The following is a 26436-nucleotide window of genomic DNA, read 5'->3' as shown; positions in this document are numbered from 1 at the left end:
TGCCGTGGAGTGGCTGGGTCCGTGAGCCATGGCCGCTGAGCCTGCGCGTCCGGAGCCTGTGCTCCACAACGGGAGAGGCCACAACAGTGAGAGGCCCGCGTACCGCAAAAAAATAAATAAATAAAATAACTATAGCTACAATAATTTGTTAATGGTTGAACAATATAAAAAGTAGTAAACTGTGACATAAATCACATAAAATGTTGGGGAGGAGAAGTAAAAGTATAGAGTTCTATGCAATTGAAGTTTAACTGTTATCAACTTAAAATAGACTATTATAACTATAAAATGTTTCATTTAAGCCTCATGGTAATCACAAAGAAAAACACCTGTATTCTACACACAAAAGATAAAGGAATCAAAGCATACCTCTACAAAGAAATCATCACATCACAAAGGAAGAAAGGAGAAAGGAAGAAGGAATTACCAAACAGAAAACAATTAACAAAATGGCAATTTTAAGTCATTATCTATCAGTAATCACTTTAAATGTAAATAGATTACATTCTCCAATCAAAAGACACTGAGTGGCTAAGTGAATTAAAAAAAAAATTCCACATATAGATTATCTGCAAGAGATTCACTTTAGCCTTAAGGACACACATGGGCTGAAAGCAAAAGGATGGAAAAAGATATTTCATAAAAATGGTAACTAAAATAGAGCAGGGGTGGGGGGTGATGAGACAAAGTGGACTTTAAGTCAAAAACTATCACAAGAGACAAAGAAGGTCATTATATAATGATAAAGAGGTCAGTTCATCAAAATGATATAAAAATTGTAAACACATATACATACCTAATATCAGAGCACCTAAATATATAAAATAAATATTAACAGAACTGAAGGAAGAAATAAACAGCAACATGATAATAGTAGAGGACTTCAACACCACACTTTCAACAATGGATAATCCAGTCAGAAAATCAATAAGGAAACAGCTGACTAGAACAACACTATAGACCAAATGGACCAAACAGACATTTATAGAACATTCCATATAATAGCAGCAGAATACATATTCTTCTCAAGAACATTTTCCAGGATAGAGCATATGTTTGGCTACAAAACAAGTCTTAAATATAGGAAGATTGAAATCATATCAGACATAATTTCTGACCACAAAAAGCGAGACGTTGATAACAGGAGGAAAATTGGAAAATTCACAAATAATACACTCCTGAACAACCAATGGGTCAAAGAAAAAATCAAAAGGGAAATCAGAAATATCTTGAAGCAAATGAAAATACAACATACAGAAATTTATGAGATACAGCAAAAGCGGTTCAGTTCTAAAAGGGCAGTGTATAGCAGTAAATGCCTATATTAAGAAAAAAAGAAAGATCTCATGCAAACAACCTAACTCTTTACTTTGAGGAACTAGAAAAAGAAGCACAATGGGTAAGAGAAAGCCTCAACAACCAAATTCTCTGGGTTCCAGTTCTGGCTCTGCTACAGACTAGCTATGTGACCTTGGGCAATGCAACTGACACCTCTGGGTCCAAGTTTCCTAATACAGAATGGGAGAAGTAATAATAGTACCTACCTCACAAGGCTGTTGGGAAAACTTAACCTGTCAGGACACACACGGTGTTGTTACTTAGTACTCACCGTCTGGAGCTCCCAGCCCAGGTGGACCCTCAGAGACTTGACAAACATGTACAGGAAGCGGCCCAGAAGGAAGGCCAGGCAGAGCAGTGAGGGCCAGTGGAACATGACAGTCTCATACTTCCCCACAAACTGCAACAGAAGCAGACCATGGGGTGTGGGCTCTAGGTGGGGAAGGGCTAGGCCACTGGTGAGGCTGTGCACAGGAACCTGCCTGCCCCAGCCTGCTTCCACCAGGGCCCACTCTCTCAGAGCTTGGAGGTCAGCAGCCAATCCCCGCTCCCCCAGCCCCACATCATCAGAACAAGCAGTGGACTTGGAGTCCAGCAGCCCTGGACTTGAGTCTTAGCACCCTTATTTAATTTTATACAAAGGGCTTTCATGGCCTTTTTCTCATTAGGTATTAAATATTACTTTTGGAAAATACTCACAAGAGAGAGGAGGGTAAAAGAGAGAGAGAAGGGGGAGAGAGAGAAGAGGAAGGGGGAGGGCGTGGGCGAGAGGGAGAAGGAGAAAAAGAAAAGGAAGGAACGAAGGAAGGAGGGAGGGAGGGGGGAAGGAGGAAGGAGGGAGGGAGAGCCCATAAGTGTCATCATTTTGGGAGCAACACAAGCTCCCAAGAGTAACAGGTCTCTCAAGATGGTGCTCATAGTTTTTCTATTTTGAGCTTCATTTTGATAAAAAACTTTTTTCACTGTTTTAAGACAAATCATATTGTTATGTATCTTTCATAATTTACTGGTTAGTTTCATTTTTTTTTATGTTTCCAGAGTATTTCTCCCTAAGGAGAAATCAGAGTTTTGATGTAGTGATGTTAGGGTGGGGGACGGACACATTCTGAGACGTGCGGGCCCGTGTCTTCATCCTCCTCTCCAGCACATGCTTATATGTGAGACATAACCACCGCCAGTATTTCAGTGTCTTTCATCTTTATCTATACCCATATAGCTATATCTATTATAAGTAGAGATAGTACCAAATATGTAGGTTTGTATATAGCATAATCACTTCTCCACATGGTTACAAATTATTTGTGAACATTATTTTTAATGCTGCATAATAGTGCATTATTTAGATGAACCAAACTTTATCTAAACTTTCCCCTAATAGTTGACATTTGAGACCCTTTCTAATGTCTTATTTTTATAAATAAAGGTTTCATAAATACATCTGAAAACATGAGGACAAATCTTCATTAATTCCTTAGTCTGGATTTCAGTCCCATGATCTTTAATTAGTAAGTCATGTTAGGCCCTGAACCTTCCTTTCCTATCAGTGAACTGGGAATGGCACTAACACACTGTCTGCAAAGTGTCCTGAGGATTCTCCGGTTAGTGATTGGAACTGAGCCTAGAACAACGCCTGGCACGTAGCAGTTCTTGGTGTTAGTGATTCTGAGCATAGAAGTGAGACCCTGTCAATTAACCATGAATATTTCAAATTTCCAAAGAACCTCTGGAAGACTGAAAGCTGTCCAAGACTCCAAAGAAAATACCTGTGATCCTGAACCTCAGGGACTGTGAGCAGTGGGAAGGAGGAGGGCTTCTTTTTTTTTTTTGCGGTACGCAGGCTCTCACTGTCGTGGCCTCTCCCGTTGCGGAGCACAGGCTCCGGACGCGCAGGCTCAGCGGCCATGGCTCACGGGCCCAGCCGCTCGGCGGCACGTGGGATCCTCCCAGACCGGGGCACGAACCCGTGTCCCCTGCATCGGCAGGAGGCAGGCAGACTCTCAACCACTGCACCACCAGGGAAGCCCAGGAGGGCTTCTTTTGGGACAGAGTTTTGCCAGAACGCCCTCAATCCCAGTGCAGAGATGCAGAGGGAAGGCCCAGACTACCAGCCTCATTTTCTAGTCCAGCTCCCCCCAGACTCTCTTTATCACACCCTTTAATCCTCCATAGTTACTGAAGCCCAGGAAAGGTTTTGGCAAGGCTCCCGTGGGCTCCTGGCCCAGGTGGCTTCTTCGTACTCCCCTCACACACCTGGTAACCCTTCTAGGTGCAGTGCGACACCCCTCCTTCATCTTGCTCCTTTTCCTGGGGTACAGGGCTAAACAGATGAACCAGCTTCCTCTAATTCTGAGAAAGATGATGCATGGCAACGTGATAAGGGATTCATCTAGTTTGAGTCTCCCATTTTATAGACAGAGAAACTGAGGCTACATGAAGGAATGTAAAGAAATGAGCTTGAGAGTCAGCCAGACCTTCTCTCAACTCCCAAATCTGCTTCTTCTCAAGAGTTACATAATATACTTGTGCCTCAGTTTCCTCACCTGTAAACAGGTTTGCTAAGAGCTTCCCTCCCTTAAGAGGCCACTATGAGCATCAACTGAGAGAACATCTCCTGTGAATGACACCTGATGAACACAAGATGCTCTACAAATGGAAGCATCATGAATGGCTCCAACTCCTCTTTTGTCCACATGAGGAAGCTGAGGCCCAGAGTGGCAAAGGCTTGTCCCAGGTCACACAGCGAGTTGGCCATGGTGATAGGACTGAATACTCTAAACACAGCTCAGCGGGGACTCACCTGCCCATGGGGACACTGTGTGATGTGAAGGATGGTGACAGCAAACCTGCAGGACAGAAACCAGGGTTGGGGTCCTGGGGTCCTTCCCAGCACAGCCCCTGTGGAAACAGCTCAGATACCACCTGCCTGGAGTTACCTCCCCTCTGAATCCTTCTTGGGAGGACTGGTTCCCAGTACACCCCACCAGATCAGGCATATAGCTTGTGCCTAGGTACATGCACACTGAATTCATTTAACACATCCTCACTGAGGACATAATCCTGGGATCCACAACGGCAGAGCAGGAAGACTCTGAGAGGTCTCCTACTTTCTCCCCTCATCACTTAGGTGGGGAGACTGAAGCCCAGAGAGGGGAAGGGATTTCTCCAGAGTCACACCCAGAGCCAGGACCAAGACCCAGGTATCCTGACTCTGGGACCGAGGCTCTTGCTGACGGGACATGCCCTGTCTGTAAACACTGCCCTGAGGAATAAGCCTCAACATTTTCTCCCGGCTGGACACACATTCCTGGTCATACTCCCAAGGTGCCCAAGGTGTCCAAGATGCTAAGTGGTTCTGACCACCCTTTCCTCTCCTGCTCAAAAAGTCTTGCAGAGGCTGTTAAGATGTTATTATTCCACGTCTAACCCTGAATACCCTCTCTTCTAATTTTTAAAAAGCAAGTCACAAACTCTGGAATTGTAGCCATTGGGGTATCATTTGCTTGTGAGCCCCCTGTACTGGTTCACACACTGGGCCTGGGACCCCTGCCCCACAGAAAATGCTGTAGTGGGGAAGCCAGCCCAGTAAGGGGGATGCAGGCAATGACATGAGTTTCAGGGCTGGAGGGTAGAAGTGTTCATGGGATTATTCAGCCAGAAAATATTCCCCAGGGCCAGCTCTGTGTCAGTCCGGTGTCAGTGCTGAGGGCACAGAGCTCAAGAGGAGGGTCAGAAAGGTCCCACATCTGAGGGCTATGATCCACAAAGGATGAGCATGTATCTATCACTGGGCCAAGTGGGGGAAGATGATCCACACAGGGAATAGCAATATGTAGACAAAGAGGCCAGAACACATGTTCCATGAGGGTCTGTCCTGTCCTCCAGTGTTTTCCCTGGCTCACAGTGGGATGTCTGCTGAATGAATAAGTGGACGGAGAAAGGAATATAGGAGTCTTGCATGACTGGAGGTGTGTGCTAGAGACTGTCAGGCATGGAGAGACGGGGAGAGGCCAGACTGCGACAGCACTGAACGCCCAGCTGAGGCACCTGCACTTTCTCCTGGGCTCCCAGGAAGCAGCGACAGCGAGGAGAAGCAGCACCCAAATGGGACTCCTGCTCCTAACCATGGCACTGATGGCACTTGACAGCAATGCATTTCTCTACAACCCTGACCTCTGGGAATGTCCTCATCACGAGCAGCCTCCTGTGGAGCAGACAGAACGCAGGCCTGACCTTCTGAAGCCTCAGGTGCAGTTTCCAAAGAGGGGCTGCAGTGGGCCTTGGACCAGTCACTCCGCCCACCCGCCCTGGGCCTCGGTTCTGGGCAAGGTGCCCTCCAAAGACAGCTCTCAGGTCCCCTCCAGCCCCTTGTCCAGAGTCCAGCCATGGCCAAAGGAACTGCAGGAGGCCAGGCAGGCAGAGTCCATCTTACCAGATCAGAGAGTAGCTGAACCCCAGGATGGAGCTGACCAGCCGGGACTCCGACGAGAGGCAAGCAAAGAAGGGGAAGTGGGACAGGCCGACTTCGATGCCTCCGATGAGAAGCACAAAGGCTGGGAGAGACAGGGCCAGAGATGACGTGAGTTCCTCTTCTCACGGGCTCAGGGGAGACCCAGGGCAGCTGTGGGGTTTTGTGTGACTTGCAGTCACAGACCTCAGGACTTAAGGAGATGAGTGGACAAGCCCCAGATTAGTACAAGGAGGAATGCAGGGATGTCTTTCATGCATTCATGCAACAGGCCCTTCCTGGTACCTCTTCCATGCCAGGCACTGGGCTAACTATTGAGATGAAGAAGACTTTGTCCCTGCCCTTGATTAGCTCACAGTATGATGGGCAGAAACATACCACATAAACGAACAAACAAAAATCACTGAGAGTAAAGCACCATAAAGTGTACCATAGCAACACAGACAACAGTGATGTACTGTGTTCTAAAACCTCTTGTAAATTATTGTGCACTTCATCCATAAGTCAATAATAATATTAATGCTGTCACTGACTAGCTCTGAGATGGTCTAACAGGATCCAGTAAAATGTAATTGGGCAAGGTGACCTTTCCTAAGTGTCTACTTTGAGCTGGGTCGTGGGTCAGGCACCAAGGACATGGGGGAATGAACAAAGTTCTTGCTCTGAGATGCTTACAGTCCAATAGGGAAGACAGGGAGGAAAGTAAACGATGTGATATGTACGGTAATAGAGGCATATTCAACCTGCTGTGAGGACAAGAAGAGGAAGTCATGGACCTCACCTGGGGTCTGGGTATCAGAGAAGGCATCCTGGAGGTGGTGACATTTAGCAAGGCCATGAAATATAAGTGGGAGTTTGTAGGATGGAGAGAAGGAGGGAAGGAAGGACATTTCTCACTCAAAGGAAGGGAGATGGTTGGTTGAGGTGGTCAGTATTTGTGTACATGTGAATAGTGGGGGACTGGCAGCTAAGGACCATATAAAAGGAATAACTGCTGTGAGGTTAGAAGCTGCAACAGCATAATTTTTTAATTTATCTGAATTCCCCCAACCATGAAAGCAGACAGAGCAGTGAAGATAGCAAAACCAAAAACAAACATCTACAACAAATCTAAGTGACAGGACTCATTTGATATCAATATCTGATTAAGAGGAAGCAGAGGAAAGACAATAGGATCTTTGAAAACCCAAGAACAGAAGAACCCAAAATTGCCAGCAGATATTCACAGGAAATTGAAGCTGAAATAATAGCTGAAACTGGGCACAGTGCTGAAGGCCTTGATTCACAGGTGAGAATCAGCAGACCTTAGTAAGGTGTTAGTAGGTCTGAGGATGCTGGAGCCATCAGGGCCCATGAGCTCATTATACTAAATATCCAAGTCCCCTCCCAGCACAAGCCCCACGTGAAAGAGAAACTGCTGGCAGCGAGAATCCAAGATGAGAAGGTAAGAACATTAGGAACTGGGTAGTAGTGGGTCGGAAGGAAGAAGCCAACTCAGAAAATATGAGGTTGTAATGAGGGTACATATATATAATCATTCTGTAAAAACAGAAGAGGGACCCTTGAGCCATGAAGCAAGAAACAATATTCTGGTCCAGCCAGATGCTCAACATCAATTAGTCTTCAAGGAAACGCAAATCAAGACAACAATCAGATACTACTTCACACCTACTAAGATGGCTATAATTTTTTTTTTAATGAAAATAACAAGTGTTGGCTAGGATGTGGAGAAATTGGAACGTTCACATATTGCAGGTCAATGGAACACAATGGACAGTCCAGAAATAGACCCATACATACACATGTGTAGCCAACTGATTTTCAACAAAGGTGCAGAGGCAATGTAGTGGGCAAAGGACAGGTTTTTGTAACAACAACAGTGCTGGAAGAAATGGATGGCCAAAGGCAAAAAAAAAAAAAAAAAAAAAGCGGAATTCAATCCACACCTCACACTATATATTCAAAAAAATTAACTCAGAATGTACCATAGACCTAAATGCGAAACACTGTGAGACTATAAAACTTCTAGAAAACACAAAGAAGAAAATCTAAGTGACCTTAGCTTAGGCAAAGATTTCTTATATGACATCATATGCATGATCCATAAAAGAAAATATGAAAAAATTAGATTTCATCAAAATTTAAAATGTCAGCACTTCAAAAGAAACTTGGTAGAATAAAAATACAAGCAGACTGGGGAAAAGTATTTGCAATTTATACATCTGATAAAGGACTTATATACAGAGTATATAAAGAACTCTCAAAACTCAATAAGAAGAGAACAAAAAATCCCCAATATTTTAAAATAGGCAAATAATTTGAACAAACACTTTACCAAAGAAGGTACAGTGATAGCAGATAAGCACATGAAAATATGCTCAACAACAACAGTCATTACAAAACTACAAACTGAAACCACAGTGAGATACCACAACATGCCTCTTAGAATGGCTAAAATTAAAAAGACTGACCATGTGCTGTCAAGGACATAGAGAAACTTAACTCTCATACACTGAAGGTGGTAATCTACAATCAAACGGAACCATTGTTTTGGACAACAGTCTGACAGTTTCTTTAAAAGTATAATCTACTACATGATCTTAATAATCCAGACATTCCATTCAAAGGTGTTTACCCAAGAAAAATGGAAACAAAGACTTATAATGCTTACAGCAGCTTTATTTGTAACAGCCAAAAACTGAAAAAAAATCAAATGTCTATCAATAGGTGAATGGATAAACAAACTGTGGTCTCTCCATACGGTGGAACACTATCCAGAAATGAAAAAGGAATGATTTCTGATACATTCTAAACATATATGAATCTTAAAACAACTATGCTGTGTGAAAGAAAACAGACCCCCTCCCCCCCAAAAAAAACCCCGATTGCATTCTGCATGATTCCATTTGCATAAGTGCCTGGGGATGGGGGTGGTGACTGGATGGGGTGGGAAGGAGAGAGTACAAAGGGGAAAAAGTTAACTTCTGGGGTTCATTATCATGATTGTGGTGATGATTTCATAGATGCAAACATTTGCCAAAGCTTAACTTGTACAATTCTAAGAGATGTATCATTTTGGTTTTAATTTGCATTAAAAACTCCTAAAAACTAAGGAGATGTTGTAGGCATTTGCTCATATAGGCTTGGAACCCAGGAGAGAGAACCAAGCTGGACAGGAGATGTTTGGGAGTCATTGGATTAGGGATGGTTGAACCTGCAGGGAGAGCACAGGGCACGGGGAACAAAGAGGCCTCAGATCAATGGCCAGAGAGGTAAACACTGTTCCCTAAGGAAGCATCTGAGGGCTTACTGATATCAAGAAGGCAGTCATGGCTATGACTCAGGAGAGATTTCTAGCGTTGGTGACAGTGAACTTATTTTCTGAGACTTTGTTCTACTATGTCTAAAAAACCTTTGAATCTAACTGGGAGAAAACCCCCACAGAAAAGCTTGAGACTTTGTGGGCTCTTGGGCAAGTAAGAAGCTAAGAAGAACATTGACAGTTCAACAAAGTTTATCTCCTGATCCCAGAGAACCCCTGCCATGCAGTCTCTAAGAGCAAGAATTTCCACGGTAAAACTCCCAGCAGGTATGAGGCAGCGCACGTACCTTGGGCCCATTGTGGGACTTGCAGGGGCTGGTAGCCTTCTGAGAATAAGAACATGACCTTATTGGCTGTAGCCCCAAAGGCTACTCCATAGGACCATCGGTTACGAAAAGCGCCCACGAAGTCCAGAGGTCTATGAATAAGAGAAACAGTTCGTGAGGCCAGAAGTGGCTCCTTCCCACAGTTCATTTCCAAAGTATCAATCCTACTCTGGGAAGGGACTATTGAGTAGTAAACTGTTTATTTCAACTGACATATCCTGAGGCCCTCGGTGCCAATTTGGGGGCTAGGCATAGATTCAGGGTACCAAAGTGAGGAAGACAAAATCCTTGCCCTGGAGAAGCTCCAAGTCTGGGGAACATAAGCAAGGACACCAGCAGTCATGACAACAAGCAAAATGGGATGAATTTCATCTATGAGAGACACAAGCAGTATGACTTGAGAAACCAAAACAAAGAGTATGTGCCAGACAGGTTGGGGGAACCTGCCCTGCAGCTACCTGGCCATATGGTCTACAAGAGTCCTCCTTTCCAATATCGCTGGGAAGGTTTGGATATCACTGGCTATGCTAGTTGCATGTGATCACACCTCCTGGCCACAGCTGATTGGACTATGGGTGGTCAGATGGTCACCTGACTTTGGATGGGCCAATCACCATGCCTGGCCTTGTATTTTGGATTTGTGATTCTGAGGACAGGAGCCAGTCAGCTGTTAAAATTCTGTTCTGGAAAGTCATGCCAAACTGAGTCTTGCCGACGTTTGGGGGAAGCAGAGATCGTTAAGTCCGATGATAAAGTCAGATGGCAGAGAGGAAAATGGTAAAATGGTGCTGAAAGGACCCCAGTGACACAAAGAGGCAAAAATAGAATCCGTCTCCCAGAGACGCCCATCTCAAGAGCTCTAGTTCCCATGAGGCCAACCTTGCCAGTTTCTGTGAGATCTCTGTAACTTTATTAAAAGTTCTTTCTTTTCCTTTTATGCAAACAAGCTTGAGTGGATATCTGTTTCCTCTAACCAAAAGAGCTTTGTCTACATGAGAGAAAGCAATTGCATTTGAGACAAAGAGAAAAGGCTTTCCCCATTGGAGTGCCATTTGAAGCGGGCTTAATGAAAACTGAAGGTGGCAGGAAGGGAAGGGTACTGCAGGTGGGGACTTGGGAGTCAGGATCTGGACCCCACCTTCCTGTTTCATTTGGCTGGCTCGTCTTCATCTTCAAGGCACAGCTCAGGGAGCACCCCTCTCAGAAACCTCCCTGACAACCCAGTCCCAATCAGGCACACCTACTTGCTGCCTTGCTTGGGTCCCCTCAGCGCTAAGTTCATGTCCATGCTTTTCTTATCACTTGTTTAGTGAACTATAAACTCCTCTGGAGTGGGACTTAGCACAGGGCCTTGAAAAGAGTAGCTGCTCACTGCATGTTCGTGGGCACGCACTTTGTTGAACTGATTTGAATTCTAATCAATCCCACCTGTAGTACTTAAGCGCTATGTGGGACTCAGTCTCCCTATCTTTAAAACAGAGATGACACCCCTGCTCTGCTCATATCACAGAGACACTGTGGATGGCAAATGAAGACCTGCTTCATAAACTGTGGAGTGTCATGCACATGCGAAGGATTACTAATGGGTGAAGACAGTGAGCTAAAACTACTCAGGAAAGCAGGGCTTTTCAGAAGAAAGTGGCCAGAGAGCAAGAAAACTGTGCCATTATTAATTGAATTCAAAGCAGTTTAACATGATCCATAGAGCAGTCTTACTTAAAAAGTCCTACACCAGGCCCTACATGCCAAATATCCAGGGCAAAGTCTGAAGATCTTCTTTATCCACCAGCCTCAGTCTCTCTCTGTGCCTCAGCCAATGTGGCTTAGACCTGGCAGTTTGGGAGGGGCTGACTGCTCTAATGGGTGGTAACCAGAATGTTTGCTACTCTGGGCTGGTATAGGGTATATGGACATTGTTGTTGGATTTCTCTCACCGCAAAGGTCAGATCACCCTTAGACTCCATCCTGACATCCTGGCTTCCTCTCCCTTCTCCAGAGCCCAAGGCTGAGACCTGAGTGTGTTCACGTCCTTGAGTCTTCTCAGGTTATGACACTGGGAGAATCAGAGCCAAAAGCGACCAGACCTGGGTTAAAGCTCTTGTCACTTGGTAGCTCTGTGGCCTCGGGCAAGTGACTCAACTTCTCTGAGCCTGAGCTAGTTCATCCATTACATGAGGATAACAACCTCCACCATGCTGGGGTCCATACTAGTAGCGTAGGCAAAGCAGATGGTTCAGTGCCTGGGCCAGAGTCAGTTTGCAACAAATGTTAATTGCATCATCATCATCATCATTAGTAGTAATTAGAGGGTGACAAGGCAGAGAGATGAACAATTAGAACTCAAGGAAAAATGTGAGAAGGGGAGCAGAGATTCAGAATGGCAGAGTCGGAAAGGCCCTGAAAGCTCCTTGGTCCAGCGGGCTCTCCTGGGGCATGTCTCATGCCTCCATCCCAACAAGGAGGCTTGCTGTCACCAGTGACAGGGAACACCCTTCCCCCTGCTTCTTGGGGTAGCCATGGTGCTGAGTGTGGAAAGGCCTTTCCCATAGTGAGCTGAGCCTCTTCGAGTTGTTTTAAGCACTTCTGGGCAGCCCTGGGTGCTGAGGGCGCAAGTAGCTTGAAAGCCAATTCTGAACTCTCTGGGCCTTGGGTGGATTGGGGCAGGGAGGGGCAGGGCTGTCCACAGCGGGGTAGAGGTGGGTGGGGAGGTAACTGGTGGTTAGCCTAGTCTTACAAATGGTGTTGATCCCAAACACAGAGTACCCCAAGCTGTAGTGATGGACCTTGGCTCAACTCACATGATCATTCTGAAGCGGTTCCCCAGGAGGTAAGAAGCGTCATCTCTCTGTTTATGGTGCTCTCGTCTTTGGAGAAGGGACAAGACCAAAATGATGAAAAGCTATAGAAAGAGAAGATGAGTTTGTCAGAGGGAACATTCATCCTCAGCCCCTCAGTGCCCTCGCTGAAGGAGAGTGTGTGGGTGAGCGAAGCACTTAGAATGTCTAGGACTCAACCTCCAGACTTGGAGAGCTGGCTGCAAGCACCGTTGAGCTTCCAGAATGTTTTGTACTGAGCTTTCCTTTGTGTTGCTCTGAACAGACATGGGTTCAAATATAGTTTCTCTCACATACTGGCTGGGAGGGAGACTTAACTTCTCTGAACCTCAGTGGCCTCATCTGTAAAAAATGGGTAATAACTTTCAGGTTGCAAATCCTTCTTTGCTTTTTATTCCTGTGGATTCAGTCATATTCTCCTATACTTGATGCCCCTTTTCTCCTTTTACTAGAAAATTCCTGAGAATTATCTACACCTGCTGTCTCCATTTCCTCACCTCTCACTTGCTCTTCGACCCCCTAACATGGCTTCTACTCCCATACTCCACAGAAGCAGTTCTGGCCAAAGTCACTAATTACCACCTTGTTGCTCAATCCAAATGTAAACATTAAGCCCAAATCTGCTTGACCTCACAGCAGCATTCAGTGTTGACCTCTTCCTCCTCTTAGAAATACTCTCTTCCCTATGCTTCTATCAGCCACACTTTTCTGGTTTTCTTCCAGTAATTCTCAGTCTCCTTTGCTGGATCATTCTTTACCCAACCACCAGATGTGAAGCTCCTCATGGTTCAGTCCAAGGACCACTCATCTTACTCCCCCATCCTCTCTTCCTCGGTGATCCCATCCATGTCCATACTTTCAGTGGCCACCAAATACACAGAAGACTCACAAACTTGAATCTCCAGCCCAGCCATGGTCCAGAATCATATGTTCAACTACATAGTTGGCATTTCTTTTTGATGTGTTGAATGCTTCTCAAGTTCAGTATGTCTTCAGTGGAACTCTTGATTTTCCTCCCTGCCCTGTTCCTTCATCCACACCAAACTTGGATCCCCTCTAATTTTTCCTTAACAAGTGAATGGCAGATACCACCATCCTTCCAGCTGTGCAAATTACAAACCCAAGAATCATCCTAACCTCTGCCTCTCCCTCATCTCTCTATCCAACCCATTACCAGGTTCTACTGCTTTTACCCCTTGAACATCTGGAGGTGACCACCATCATCTAGGATGATGTAAAATCACCTCACCTGGACCCCTGCAACCATCTCCTAACTGGTCTTCCTGCCTCCTCTCTTACCTGCCTCCAACCTGATCCCCACTTGCAAACAGAATGATCATTTCAACACATAAATCTGATCACACCATCCTTGGGCCAGAAACACTCCACTACTTCCCATTGTATTTAGGACAAAGACAAAACTCCTTCTTACACAGCCTGGCCCTTCCCACCTCCCCAGACACCTCCACCTCCAATTCCCCATTCCAGCCACACCAGCCTTCTCAGCTCCTCACACTCTCCATGCTCCCACCCGCCACGGAGCCTTTGCACGTGCTCTCCCCTCTGCCTGAAATGTTCTTCATTACGTCTTCCAACAGACCTCAGCTCCAGCACTGCTTCCTCAGAAAAGCTTTTTTTGACTCCCTTAAAAGTCAGTGCCCCTGACTCTTGGGACCTTCAAAGCCTTCTTCTGCCTGTGTTTTTAGTGCATAATGTAAGAGAGCAAGTCTCTGCCGACCTATTCAGATCCCTTTGGGAGACTGTGTATGGGAGCAGCCCAGCTCCCCCTTCTCTTCCCTCATCCACCCTCCCCTGCCTTCACTCACTGATGGGATGAGGGAGTAATGGAGGAAGAGCTCCATGTCCACCGAGCTGGCACAAGTGCCATTTAGCTGCCTGGTCCTGAAAAACAACCAAAACACACATTCACATCATCAGTCACTGCTGCAGTCACTGACCCTTCAGCCTTGAGCATCACTGTCAGGAATTTGGCTTGTAGCCCACTGAGATCATCTGATCTTTTTAAACTTCCGTTTCTGAGTCAGTGTCACTCACCTGTGATATGGCTTCCCTAAGTGGATTATCTTCTTTCATATCTCCTTTTCCAGCTTAATTATCTATACAGCTGCCCTATTAACTGGATCTAACTCCTTCTTTTCTTGATGACATAGTCATGGACAGATTCAGGTTCCTTGGCACCCAAAGCTTATATTATTTGGATGTCCTTTTCAAATAAAACTACAAAAATATCTTATCTTTTCATATTTTAAGGAAAACATATCACCATGTAAACACTTAACCAAGGTGCCTCCCACCCTCCTAGGGCCTTGGTAGGGTCCTGTGCAAGTGAGGGCCCCTGAGACTTAAGCTTCAGTAACTTCACAGGAAACCAGCCTTTGGACATGGTTTTTCGTAGCCAGAGGTCAAGAAGCATCTGCTCACTCTGATTCACTGCTGGGCTATTGGGGCAGGACAGCGGTCATCTGGACAACAGACTGTGGACTCTGTCCTCTCCAGACCTCAGAGTCTGCAGGACAAGGCTGCTGGGGTCTTGTGTGTGAAACACATGACAGCAGTTTCCTGGCCTCTCTTTGAAAGGGACCTGCTCCCTTCTGGGCTCCCGCCACACTTCGTTATCGCTGCTCTGACTTGCACTGCACCACCTCAGCAAACGCTCACCCTCCAGATCCTTGCGCACTCTGTGCCTCACCCCTGCAGCATCCATCTGGCCATCCCTCGGGCTTCCTTCCCGGTCAGCTCCCACTTTTCCCAGAAGTCTCAGGGAAGAGCATTCCTCTGGGAATCCAGGAGCATGGCATACTTCCCTGAAAGTTTTTAAAATTCCAGTACTCCACGGTGATGTCTAAACATAGGAATGAGACAACCTAGAAGTGGTGGGGGGAGACGAGGGTGACTCATGCTGTCGGAAATGTGATAGAACTATAAAATTTAGAATTCTGTTTTTAGGAAAGTAAACTGAGCACATACATCAGTCTCCTCGTTCTACAAAAACCCTCAAAATAGAAGAAAAGATTTTTTTAAAGAAAGAAAAAAATAGCCATATTTGAAAACAAGAAGGGAATCTATCAGGGACACAGAAACTACTAGAAGATGCTGAATGATGGAGAGCAGTTAGGACTAGATCAAAGAGAAGAAGCATCAGCTGGCACGGCTACAGGCTGTGACCACAGAACAGTGCTCTACACTCATATGCAAGAGGCTGGTGCAGGCGGGGATTGCCAACAGACCACAGAATGATGAGCTGGGGTCTCACACAGACCCAAGAGTCCTCCCACCCTGCTGACCAACCAGAGGCAATGGGGTTAACCTCCCTGGGAGTAGTATACATGGGTCACAGAGAGAAAGGCAGTGCTCCAGATCACAGGTGGCACCTGGGAAGGACTGGGTGCTTTGGATGTAGATCAGCTGCTGAGGTACCCCATCGGGCAGTATATCCTACCTCCATCCTGCTGCACTGAAAACACGCCTTAGTACTAGGTGTGGCAGCAGCTGCCACCCACCCCCAAACAAATATCCCAGTGGAAGCTCCAGCACAAAGACAAGCACCCAACCCAGAAACATCAAGCATGAGGAAAGATTACACCACCAAAGGGAGCCAAAAATTCAAGATAGAGGAGCTTACTCCTAAGGAAATGAAGTTAATACAGAACCTCTCTGAGATAAGGAGTAGAGGAAATTCTCTACAAGAAGAATGAACCTAGGAGGAAGTAGAAGGGTGCAAAAAGCCACAGAAAGTAATTAGCAAAGCTTCCCATTATTCCTGAGCACAGGACTTTAAATATATGCACATATATACATACATTTTTAGAAACACAGACTCAGAAAGACCTTCACTGAAAGAAATATTGGAGGAAATTCTCAAGTAAATCTAGGAGGAAGGGGAAGAATTTAAGAGGAATAACAAACAGAGAAATTAGGGAAATGTATTGTTAAATATCTAGGTAATTATTGTGAAATAAAATGTTTGAAATGCCAATTTGGAGTTGAAATACCAGATGATACCCCACATGGAAGAAGGGAGAGGTGGGTAGGAACAGGTGTAGATACAAAGGGAAGTGAAATGATGACCAAGTTCTTGTGATGTTTAGAAAGATGATGTAGAAACCTGCTTTCTCTTTCTGGGCTTTATAAGTAAAATATAATTCTAAGTAAGTATGTTAAAAATCCACAGTTAGCTACTAGAAGGATATAAATAGAAAGTAAATCAATGTATTAAGAAGTGTATATATTGGGCTTCCCTGGTGGCGCAGTGGTTGAGAGTCCGCCTGCCAATGCAGGGGACACGGGTTCGTGCCCCGGTCCGGGAAGATCCCACATGCCACGGAGCGGCTGAGCCCGTAAGCCATGGCCGCTGAGCCTGCGCGTCCGGAGCCTGTGCCCCGCAACGGGAGAGGTCACAACAGTGAGAGGTCCGCGTACCGCAAAAAAAAAAAAAGAAGTGTATATGAAGGAATGAAAATTCAATCACTCCAGCAAATACAGGAAGAGAAAAAAATGAACTAAAGACTACAATTGAAACACCACAAGAACAAAACTGTCCAAAGAATATTAAGCCACCAACAAAGAAGAAATACAAATATTCAATAAATTTTTAGAATTTCAGCTAGTAATAAAAGAAGAAATGAACATGAAATGCTGTCTTATCTATTAAAGTGGGAATTATTAACAATACCACCCAGCAGGGGTCCCAAAGCCCCGGGCATGGACCGGTGCTGGTCCACCGTCTGTTACAAACCCGGGCCGCACAGCAGGTGAGCAGCGGGTGAGCCGGCAAAGCTTCATCTGCCGCTCCCTATCGCTCTCCATCGCTCGCATTACCGCCTGAACCATCCCCCGCCTCCCCTCTCCCCCCGCCTCCTCTCTCCCCCTGCCCCCCCCACCCCCACCGCGCCCTCCCGCCCCGCCCCCGCCACCACCCCGCTTCCATGGAAAAACTGTCTTCCATGAAACCGGTCCCTAGTGCCAAAAAAGGTTGGGGACCGCTGCTACCCAGCATTAGTGAAGGTTAAGACAAGTTGGTATTCATTTGCTGGTAATCAGAAGTGTAAGGAGGTATAACCATTCTGAGGATTAACTTTGCAGTATACATCAAGAACCTCTAAATACAGCAATTCCATTTCTAGGAATTCTACTTCTAAAAAATATACATTACGGAAATAATCAGAGAGATGCTTGAATTCAGGTATTAGAATGCTAAGATTCTCACTCTTCCTGCCTCCCTCGCTCCCTCATATGTGTGTATAACATTTTAAATGTAATATATGTTCATCATAAAACATTCAAAATACTTACAAATGTACAAAGTAGTAACTAAAAGCCCTTTCTCCTTCCATAATTATGTGTTTATAACCTGTAGTTTCAAGCAAAAAATGGGATCGGACTAAACTTGATTTCTTCATTTAATCAATAAAGGAAATGGAATTCATTTAATAAAGAAAGGCAATTTCTAATGTTAGGATATACAGACCCACAGAACTCTTTCATCAGGGTGACTCCGCCTACACAGATTCACTGCCGATCCGGTCTTTTGTTTGGAGGGCAGAGCTGAGAGTTAGTCTGGCAGCAGCTAGAAACAGGTGAGCTCGGGGACAGTAGAGAGTGTAGCTCTCTAAATAAGGGGTCCATAGCTATGCTTTCATTCCAGCAGTGAATAGGTGAAGCAGGCACTGGAGTCAATCCAAGTTAGAAGGCCACTGAGAGCCCCTTCTTGGTCTCTGAGACTCATACTGCTTCCTAGTGGGTCCAGGGCTTGAGGGGCAGATCTGTCGAGGGATAAACAGCTTTTGCAGGGCAGCAGCAAAACAGCACCCCCAAATGCAGAAAATCTGATTTCCACTGATGATAGCTTGGAACTGTGTTTATGATACACTGTTAAGTGAAAAATATATATATAAAACAATATGATCCCAACTTGTGAAGAGTGGTCATCTCTGGGTTGTAAGATTTGCATTCATTCTACTTTTTTTTAATGATTTTCTTGAATTTCCCAAGGGTAGTACACAGATGTATTGCTTGATAGCTGCTTAGAACAGTGCTTGACACAAAACAGACAGTAATAAACACATGTCAAATGAATGAATGGCTTGTTTTTGTAATCAGGGAAAAGACTGGACTTTATGCCAAAGCAATAAAACACCATTCTGAAGGGAAGTTGTCCAGGAATCAGCATAAAGTGAAAACACGCAAGATTTGTTCTGTGATAGGGTATAAATTACAAATCTTTCATTATTTAAAAAATATTGGGGCTTCCCTGGTGGCGCAGTGGTTGAGAGTCCGCCTGCCGATGCAGGGGACACGGGTTCGTGCCCCGGTCCGGGAGGATCCCACATGCCGCGGAGCGGCTGGGCCCGTGAGCCATGGCCACTGAGCCTGCGCGTCCGGAGCCTGTGCTCCGCAACGGGAGAGGCCACAACAGTGAAGAGGCCCGCATACTGAAAAAATATATATATATATATTGAAAATAAAAAGCTATGAGGGTGAAACAAGCAAGGACACACAGCTGGTGCATCTAGAGCAAGGGTCATCTGTGTTCCCAACTCCTTTCTCCAACATCCCATGCTGATTGCCTGATGGCCTTGGTGGGGTGTCTCTGTGCTCCCGCAGTCCTGATTCCTTTGGTCCTAACATTATCACTCTATAGTCACAAGTTAGGGCTTCCCTGGTGGCACAGTGGTTAAGAATCCACCTGCCAATGCAGAGGACATGGGTTTGAGCCCTGGTCAGGGAAGATCCCACATGCCGCGGAGCAACTAAGCCCGTGCGCCACAACTACTGAGCCTGCGCTCCAGAGCCCGGGTGCCACAACTCCTGAAAACTGGGCACCTAGAGCCCGTGCTCCGCAACAAGAGAAGCCACCGCAATGAAGAGTAGCCCCCGCTCACGGCAACCAGAGAAAGCCTGTGCACAGCAACGAAGACCCAACTCAGCCAAAAATAAATAAATAAAATAAATAAATTATAGTCATAAGTTAAACATATGATAATAGCTTTTATTGATTAATGTCACTTTATTGTGTGTCACTATGTCCTAGGAATCCTGCTATTTTATATTACCTTATTTAATCTTTACAAGAATCTTGTGAGGTAGATTGTATTACCTCCTTTTCATAATGAGGAACCGAAGCCAGGAGAGGTTACCTAACTTGCCCAGGAGGAGGTGAGGCTGGGAGCCAGGCACCCCTGCATGTCACCATCCTCCCAGCCCCTGCTGCTGGCTCACGTGGCCCCTTGGAGCTCCTAGCATTCGCTGACCTTCCAGGCTATATGGCTGACTCATCTCTGATCTCAAGTCCAGCCCAGCACCTGGCACAGATAGGATAAGGGCATGTCTTAAATTCCTTGGGAACTTCCCTCAGGAAGCTGAGGCCCAGAGAGGGCCAGTGAGCAGAAAACATCACGAAGCCCAGGACTACTTCAGGTCCAGCTCAAGGGGCTCAGTGAGTGGGACCCTGACCTGGTTCCCACTTCTGAGTGCAGAGAAGGGTTGGGAAGGAGGGAGAAGTGTGTGCAGTGTGTGTGTGTGTGTGTGTGCGCGCACACGTGCCCGTCCATGTGATGCTTCCAGCAATGCAGTAGCCTGTGTGCTGAGGTGTCTGACTCTGGGCCAGCCCTGGCCTGCCTTTGTGAATCCCATCAATCCTCTAACACACAGCCTCCCCACAGTCCTGCCTTGGGGTCGGAGGTAGATGTAATAGTGTGCTCAGACTGGCTTGTACCAGCTTGGGACTGTCACATTATCAGGAATTTTACAAGCCGGTTGTTAAACACCACCATTGGTAAAAATTAAATTATATAAATGTATAATTAAATAAGTTATTTAAGAGGAAGGTAGTAAAGCCTCAAAACCCATCACTTCCCAATTATTTTGCTATGTTTTGCTATGATTTATTCTCTAGAGGTTATTTACATCTGTTATATCTGTACCATGAAAACTCTATGTTATGGTCTGTGCCACTACCGTGCCTCTCTTCACATCTCCATGTCAGCAACATCATGTTGTGAGCTTGAAATTAGCCATGCTGGGAGAATTTATACCAGGGAAATGGGTGAACACTACAAATCAGGCTTTGATTTACTGTTCTGCAGACTGTCTAGAAAGTGACAGAGAAAATGTTAACAAGGCAGATTAAATTTAAACATATGTTTGTAGCCATTACATTGTGAATAGCAAAAGAAAAAAAAAAGAGGAAATATTCTTCTAGAATTTAAAACTCTTATCCCATTCATCCAAAAAATAGTTTCTGGCAACTAACACTGACAAATGAGTGACGTTCTGACTTATACCTTGACTCCATTGTTTCACATTTGTGTTACTCATTAATGTCAATAAAAATATCAACCAACATACATGTTGAAAATATCCTCGTGGGTCAATGGCAGGTTGGCTACAGACACAAGAATTTGGCAAAAATCAATGAAAGCATTCTTTGAGATTTAACTGGCTCTGTGCAATCTGCAAGAAAGATCATTGTATATTTTATTATTTGTAAATTTTGTGTGATAAGCTATTCTAACAGTACAATTTATATTAAACTTATGTACCTATATGCATACTTTTTTCAGGGAGCCAGTTACTACACATTTCCTGGCACACCACTGGGCAGATGGGACACTGGTTCTGGGAGTGGTCAGGAATAATGAGGATGGCTGAGTTTGGAGACCTATGTCAATATAAACTATGCTTTAGGAGAAAGACAAGTTTAGTAGAGAGAACACAGGAGGGGGCCAGTGCCCCACCCTACCCTCTTCTCCCAAAGCTCTGCAAAATGAAGGGGTTGGACCAGATCAGTGTTTTTAAGTTTTTTGCCTACAAGTCAAATATACATTATAGCCATGACCCAGTTCGGATACATGTGTGCAAAACAAATTTTCATAAAATAATACCATTAATATGATCTCTGGTAACTTTAATTCAATTCTATTAATTTTATTATTTTCCATCGCATTTTGTAAAATGCTGGCCGTAAACACAAAATTAATTTTACAACCCGCTAATGGGTGTCAACCAGCTGTTTGGAAAAAAAGGACTTGACTATGAGGTGACTGCTAGGGTAGGGGCTGTGCACTCCTGAGGGCCTCTGACTCCTGACACCTTCAGCAAGTACTGGTCTTTGCACTGCAGGGTTCCCAAATACCAGGCCTTGTTCTGATGGATAGACAGCAGGTAAGGTCATCTGGAAACTTTAGCTCAGGCCCTATCACTTGTGTGGAACTGTTGCACCAGCCTCTTTGCTCATCCCCCTGAGGCCGGAGTCACCTGGAAAGGACACTCCACCCTCCCCCAGACTTAGCCTGCGGTGCTCTCTGGTGCTTATCACTTCTGCTTCCTGCTACAGGTGCATTTTTCATGCTTAATCTCTCACTTTCAGACTGGGCTTTTCATAAGCAAGAAACATGCTTCATTCCACTTTGAACTCCTACCATCCCCCATCCCACCCCACCCCCAGCTTCTGACTAGGGACAAGGTACATAACAAATCCAAGCAAGTGCTGAATGAATGAATGAAGAGGGGAGAAGGAAGGGGAGGAAGGTGGGTGGGAGAGAGGGAAACATCTGTGTACTCTGCGTGCTGGGCAAGCACACGGCTGAGCTGCACCCTGTCCACACCTGTGATGTGAGACACTCCGGTCCACCCTTGGCCACGGACTCACAGACTCCTGCCTGGTCACTCAAAGGCTCTGGAACCCAAGGCCATGGGTGGTTTGAATGCCCCCAGGACCTGCCTCCAGCCCCCCACACATGGGCAGCCACGAAGCCTCATCTGTGCACCTCCCGTGGTGGGAATCCTCCAAGTCGCCCCTTCCATCTCACCGAGTAAGGGGGGCAAGAGGGAAAAGTGCTGGACCTGGGAGTGAGCCCCACTCCACCAATCATTAGCTGTGTGCCCATAGAGGGGCCCTGCCCCTCTCTGGGCCTTACTCTTCTCATCCTGAAAATGGATCTAATACTCCCTTACAGGCTGCCATGAGGATTAGATATGATGAGAGTCCAGTGCTCAGTCAGTATTGATCTTTCCCATCCACTCCCTGCTTTTGGACCAAAGAAAAAGATTTTCTTTCATTGGGTTGAAAGGGGACTCTCACGGGCTGTTTCTACCTCCTCAGGTGCCAGACCCCATCCGCTCCTCTGTACCTGGAGCATCTGGGGTCAGCCGTCTCCAGACTGAGCGCCTCCCCAGCCCCAATCCAGTGCACGTCATGGGCAGCTGGCCTGGCATCCCTGGCCTCCTGCTAGGTGAGGGCGTGTCTGGGACTCCCCTGCCCTGGGCCCCTGACCACACAGCGGACTGAAGTCCTTCACCTGGTTAACCAGTAGCCAGAGCGCTGCACATACCTGGCCCTGTGACCAGTGTCCTGCTCCACACTGCAGGCAGGGGGGCCCAGAGCACCCTTGCCCAGATTGGCCCCGCTGTCCTCCAGAGCCACCAGCTTCCTCTGAGGCTCTCACATAAAGGTGGCTGGCCAGGAAAAACCATTTCGAGGCTACCCAGCTCTGCTGCTAAGTGCTGTGGCTCCTTAGGCTCAGGGGGGCCTGTGGTCTCAGTTTGGTCACTTGTAAATTGAGAAGGTTGGACTGCTTGGGACTCAGCCCACAGTCACAGCAGCCAGCCCACTGTGTGGAAAAGTCTTTTCATGCGCCTGTTTCCCCCACTGGATGGGGAGATACTAGGGGGCAGGGACCTTCCTCATTCTTCTCATGTGCACAGCTCCTGGCCCAACATGTGGCAACAACAGGTGCCCACTAACGTTTCCTAAATGGATGGATGGAAAGCTAATCTTTCTCAAGGGCCTACTGTGCACCAAGCTATACCTTAAGGGTTATGCTTTTATTAACTAATTTCAGCTTCACAACAGGCCTGTGAGAGGTACTATCATCACCCCATTTCACAGATGAGAAAACTGAGGCACAAGAAGATGAGGAAACTCATCCAAGCTCACCCAGCCAGTGAGCAGTGGAGCCAGGACTTGAACCCTGGCAACGTGGATGACCACAGAAGTAATTGCCAGCTGTCACCCTCCATGACTCTTCAATGAATTTTTCTGTTCCTACGGCCAGGGCAGTGTGAGTTCTTTCAGCACAAAGACATGAGAATTGCGGGGGCTTGTGACGATTTGAGAGTGGATGTGTGTGCAGGTCATTGGTGTACGCACAGCTTTAAGAATGGTGTGGGGGAAAGCAAACTCCCTCTCAAGATGAAATCCATGAGGAAATGACTGGCTGTCTGAGGAGGGGGAGTGGGCAGGGGTGTCCAGGGGACTGCCCACGTGTTGACAATTGTTGGAGCTGGGTGATGGGAATAGGGGGTTCCTGATATTATTCTCTCTTCTCTTGTATAAATATGTACACATCCATAATAAAAAATTTAAATTTTTAAATTAAAGTCCACGACTATCACAAAACCCACATAGGCTGCCATCTTGCTGATGGTCCCTTCTGTTTTCTTCCCAGCTCCTCCATCCCCCTCAGGCTTGCCTCTGACAGCCTTCCCAGAAAGTTCCATGTGTCTTTCTGTGCTTCTCTCTCTTATTGCCTATTGGTTTGTCCCTGTTTGTCACTTTCAGTGACTCTCTGAGAATCAGGGGAAGTTCCATAATGAAACATACATTGATACCCTTTTTGATTCCATTTTTTCCCCAGGGCCTCTATCTTCTCTGTGTGTCCAAATCTGTTTTCTGCTTCTTTGCCTCGACTACTCCCATCCATTTGGACCTTGCTTTACAGGTAGGAATTCTTGGCTCTGGTTGGTAACCTCCACCAGACAGTGTGTATAGGTGGGTTTTCATGCCCATGTGGGTCCTCAGATCTGCCCAGAGGAAAAGCCTGGGATTTGGAGTCAGAGACCTTGAGACCTGGGGTGAATCATTTCTCCTCCTGAAGCCTTGGTTGCTTCATCTGTAGAATGGGTGTGATCTGCCTCCTTAGATCATTAGAGAATGGGTATGAATGGTGCTTTGTTAACTGGGAAGCACCATGCTTGCTGGTTCTCAGGCCTGCTTCCACCTTCCCTACAGCTCCCTCCCACAGACGCTATTCCACGAGCTGGGAGTGGAGGATTCCAAGCAGCAGCCCGGCTCCCAGCAGACCCTGGGGTCCCTCCTGGGGGAGGGGGGGCAGACACTGGCGTTATGGAGAGACACAGGAGCCACAGTACCAAAGAGCTGGACACCCTGGCTGGGTGCCTTGGCTCCACTACCACCTGGTTAACTGACTCAGAGAGACAGAATCAGCTCAGTCAAGTTGGGAACAGAGCTCTCCCCCAGGCAGAGGGGCTGCGAGATCTTCCCCTGTTCTGAGCAGGGCACTGCGGGAAATAACAGTGCTTTACAGTTTATAAAGCACTCTCATCCTCACTGGATCCTCAGAGAGCACAGGTCAGAGGGAGCCTGTCACTTGTCCACAGTGGGACTCAAATACAGGTGCTAATTTTTTTTTTTTTTTTTTTTTGCACCGCTCGGCATGTGGGATCTCAGTTCCCGGACCAGGGGTCCAACCTGCACCCCCTGCATTGGAAGGGTGGAGTCTTAACCACTGGACCGCCAGGGAAGTCCTCATGGGTGCTAATTTTAAGATGAGATATTGATTGACCTTTTGTGTCTGGCCTGTCTTTATTCCATCTTCTCCCAGGGCCTCTCTGTTTTCTCTTCTGTGTGTCCAGATCTCTGTTTATTTTCCTTTGCCTTGACCTTGCCCATTCATTTTGAGCTTACTGTACTGAGAGGAATGGTCTGCACCTAGTAGGTACCCTCCTTTCGGAGGGAGTGTATGGGAGTGTTTTCACGCCTATCTGACAACTTCAGACAGAGTTACCATGCAAAAAATTGGTGATTGAAGAAGACAAAAGCCCATTTTCTGCTACCTACCACTCTTAACTGTCCAATAAAGCAACATTCATTTTCATTTCTTTTCACTTAATAAAATAACAATAATAATAGCTATTGTTCATCACATGCTGGACATTGGGCTATGTATGGTCTTTACAGTTATTATCTCAGTCTTTTTACAACCTATGCAGCATGGACTATTATTCCAACTTCAAGGATAAAGCTTTAGAGAGGTGAAGTAAACGCAGATCTTCTCAATTACAAAGCCCTTTTACCTCTACTTTCAGAAGATCCTACCAAACTAAGAGAGGAGTTGGAAAGATCAGTGACCATTCACAACCCCACTCACAGAGACCTAGATTGGCTGTTAAGGGGTATTCTTGCCACGCATGATTATACCGTAGTTAGCAGACAAGCCAGGCGGGCCCCTGGGGAAAAAAAACCCTCACAGAGGAATCAGACAGCCAGAATCTCTCCCAGGCCCTCCTACAAATGACTCGGAAATGGTTCAATAGAGGCTGATATTCAGAGGCTGATAGAGCAATTGTAGAGGCTTTCCCCCGCTAAGGTGAACTGGTCCAAGGTTGAATATGTACTCAGAAATAAGGCCTTTGTTTAAAACACCTAAGACAGACTTTTTCAGTCTATTAAACCCTGAAGCTCTCTAATGTAGAAATCTTTTGATCTCCATCTTAGTAGGAAATCACCCTTATACAAAGCAGCAAGTTTAGTTGGATGGGTGGGTCAGTCTCTTGATATTCAGGTTACAACCCAATTCTCTGAAATAGAAAACAATTGTCTTTGTCTTGCAAATCTCTACAAAACCAGAAATGTGGCTCTAGAAACAATTCAAAGTCCACCTAGCCTTATCAATCCCCAAATCTCCCCTTTTCATTTAAAATGCTTGTAGATATTGGGATTTCAGAAACAGAGTCGTACTGCACTTAAGAAAAAGAAGGACAATTTTAAGTAGTAATTACTCTAGACCTCTAATAATAGGCAAATATACCCCAAAACTCCTTGGAGAAAACTTGAGTACTTTCTCTGTGCCTTCTTGATGTAGATTTTCTACATTCATCTTCTCTGGGACCTAAGTACCATTCTTTGAAAAGCAAACTTTAGGGAGAAGTTTCTCATCAGAAGCAGAAGAGAAGGAACTATGTGGAAATCAAACTAATGAAAAATCTTAAATGTCCTCCCACAAATGTTAGTAAAAAGCTTTAGCCATCTGAGCAGGTGACAACTGCCAAAACAAAGTTTGAATCCAACTGTTCTTTTATAAGCTAGTGAGTTTTGTATTATTGTATGTG

At 45.8% G+C, this 26436-nt stretch overlaps 1 protein-coding gene across 1 annotated transcript in view; it reads right to left on the bottom strand.

The window, feature by feature from the left end:
• Window positions 1-26436, bottom strand: part of LOC132491602 (stimulated by retinoic acid gene 6 protein-like) — a 74157-nt gene that overhangs the window by 21413 nt on the left and 26308 nt on the right. Inside the window, exons 2-7 of the mRNA XM_060100464.1 lie at window positions 14112-14187; window positions 12250-12350; window positions 9413-9543; window positions 5768-5888; window positions 4136-4181; window positions 1610-1738 (exon numbers count right to left, since the gene is read on the bottom strand). Of these exons, the coding sequence (XP_059956447.1) occupies window positions 1610-1738; window positions 4136-4181; window positions 5768-5888; window positions 9413-9543; window positions 12250-12350; window positions 14112-14187 (604 nt within the window). The remainder of the gene's footprint in view (window positions 1-1609; window positions 1739-4135; window positions 4182-5767; window positions 5889-9412; window positions 9544-12249; window positions 12351-14111; window positions 14188-26436) is intronic.

This window comes from Mesoplodon densirostris, chromosome 6 (assembly GCF_025265405.1).
Source record: "Mesoplodon densirostris isolate mMesDen1 chromosome 6, mMesDen1 primary haplotype, whole genome shotgun sequence".
Taxonomy (NCBI): domain Eukaryota; kingdom Metazoa; phylum Chordata; class Mammalia; order Artiodactyla; family Ziphiidae; genus Mesoplodon; species Mesoplodon densirostris.
The sequence above is the reverse complement of the archived record's forward strand: the minus strand, read 5'-3'. Positions and strand labels throughout refer to the sequence as shown.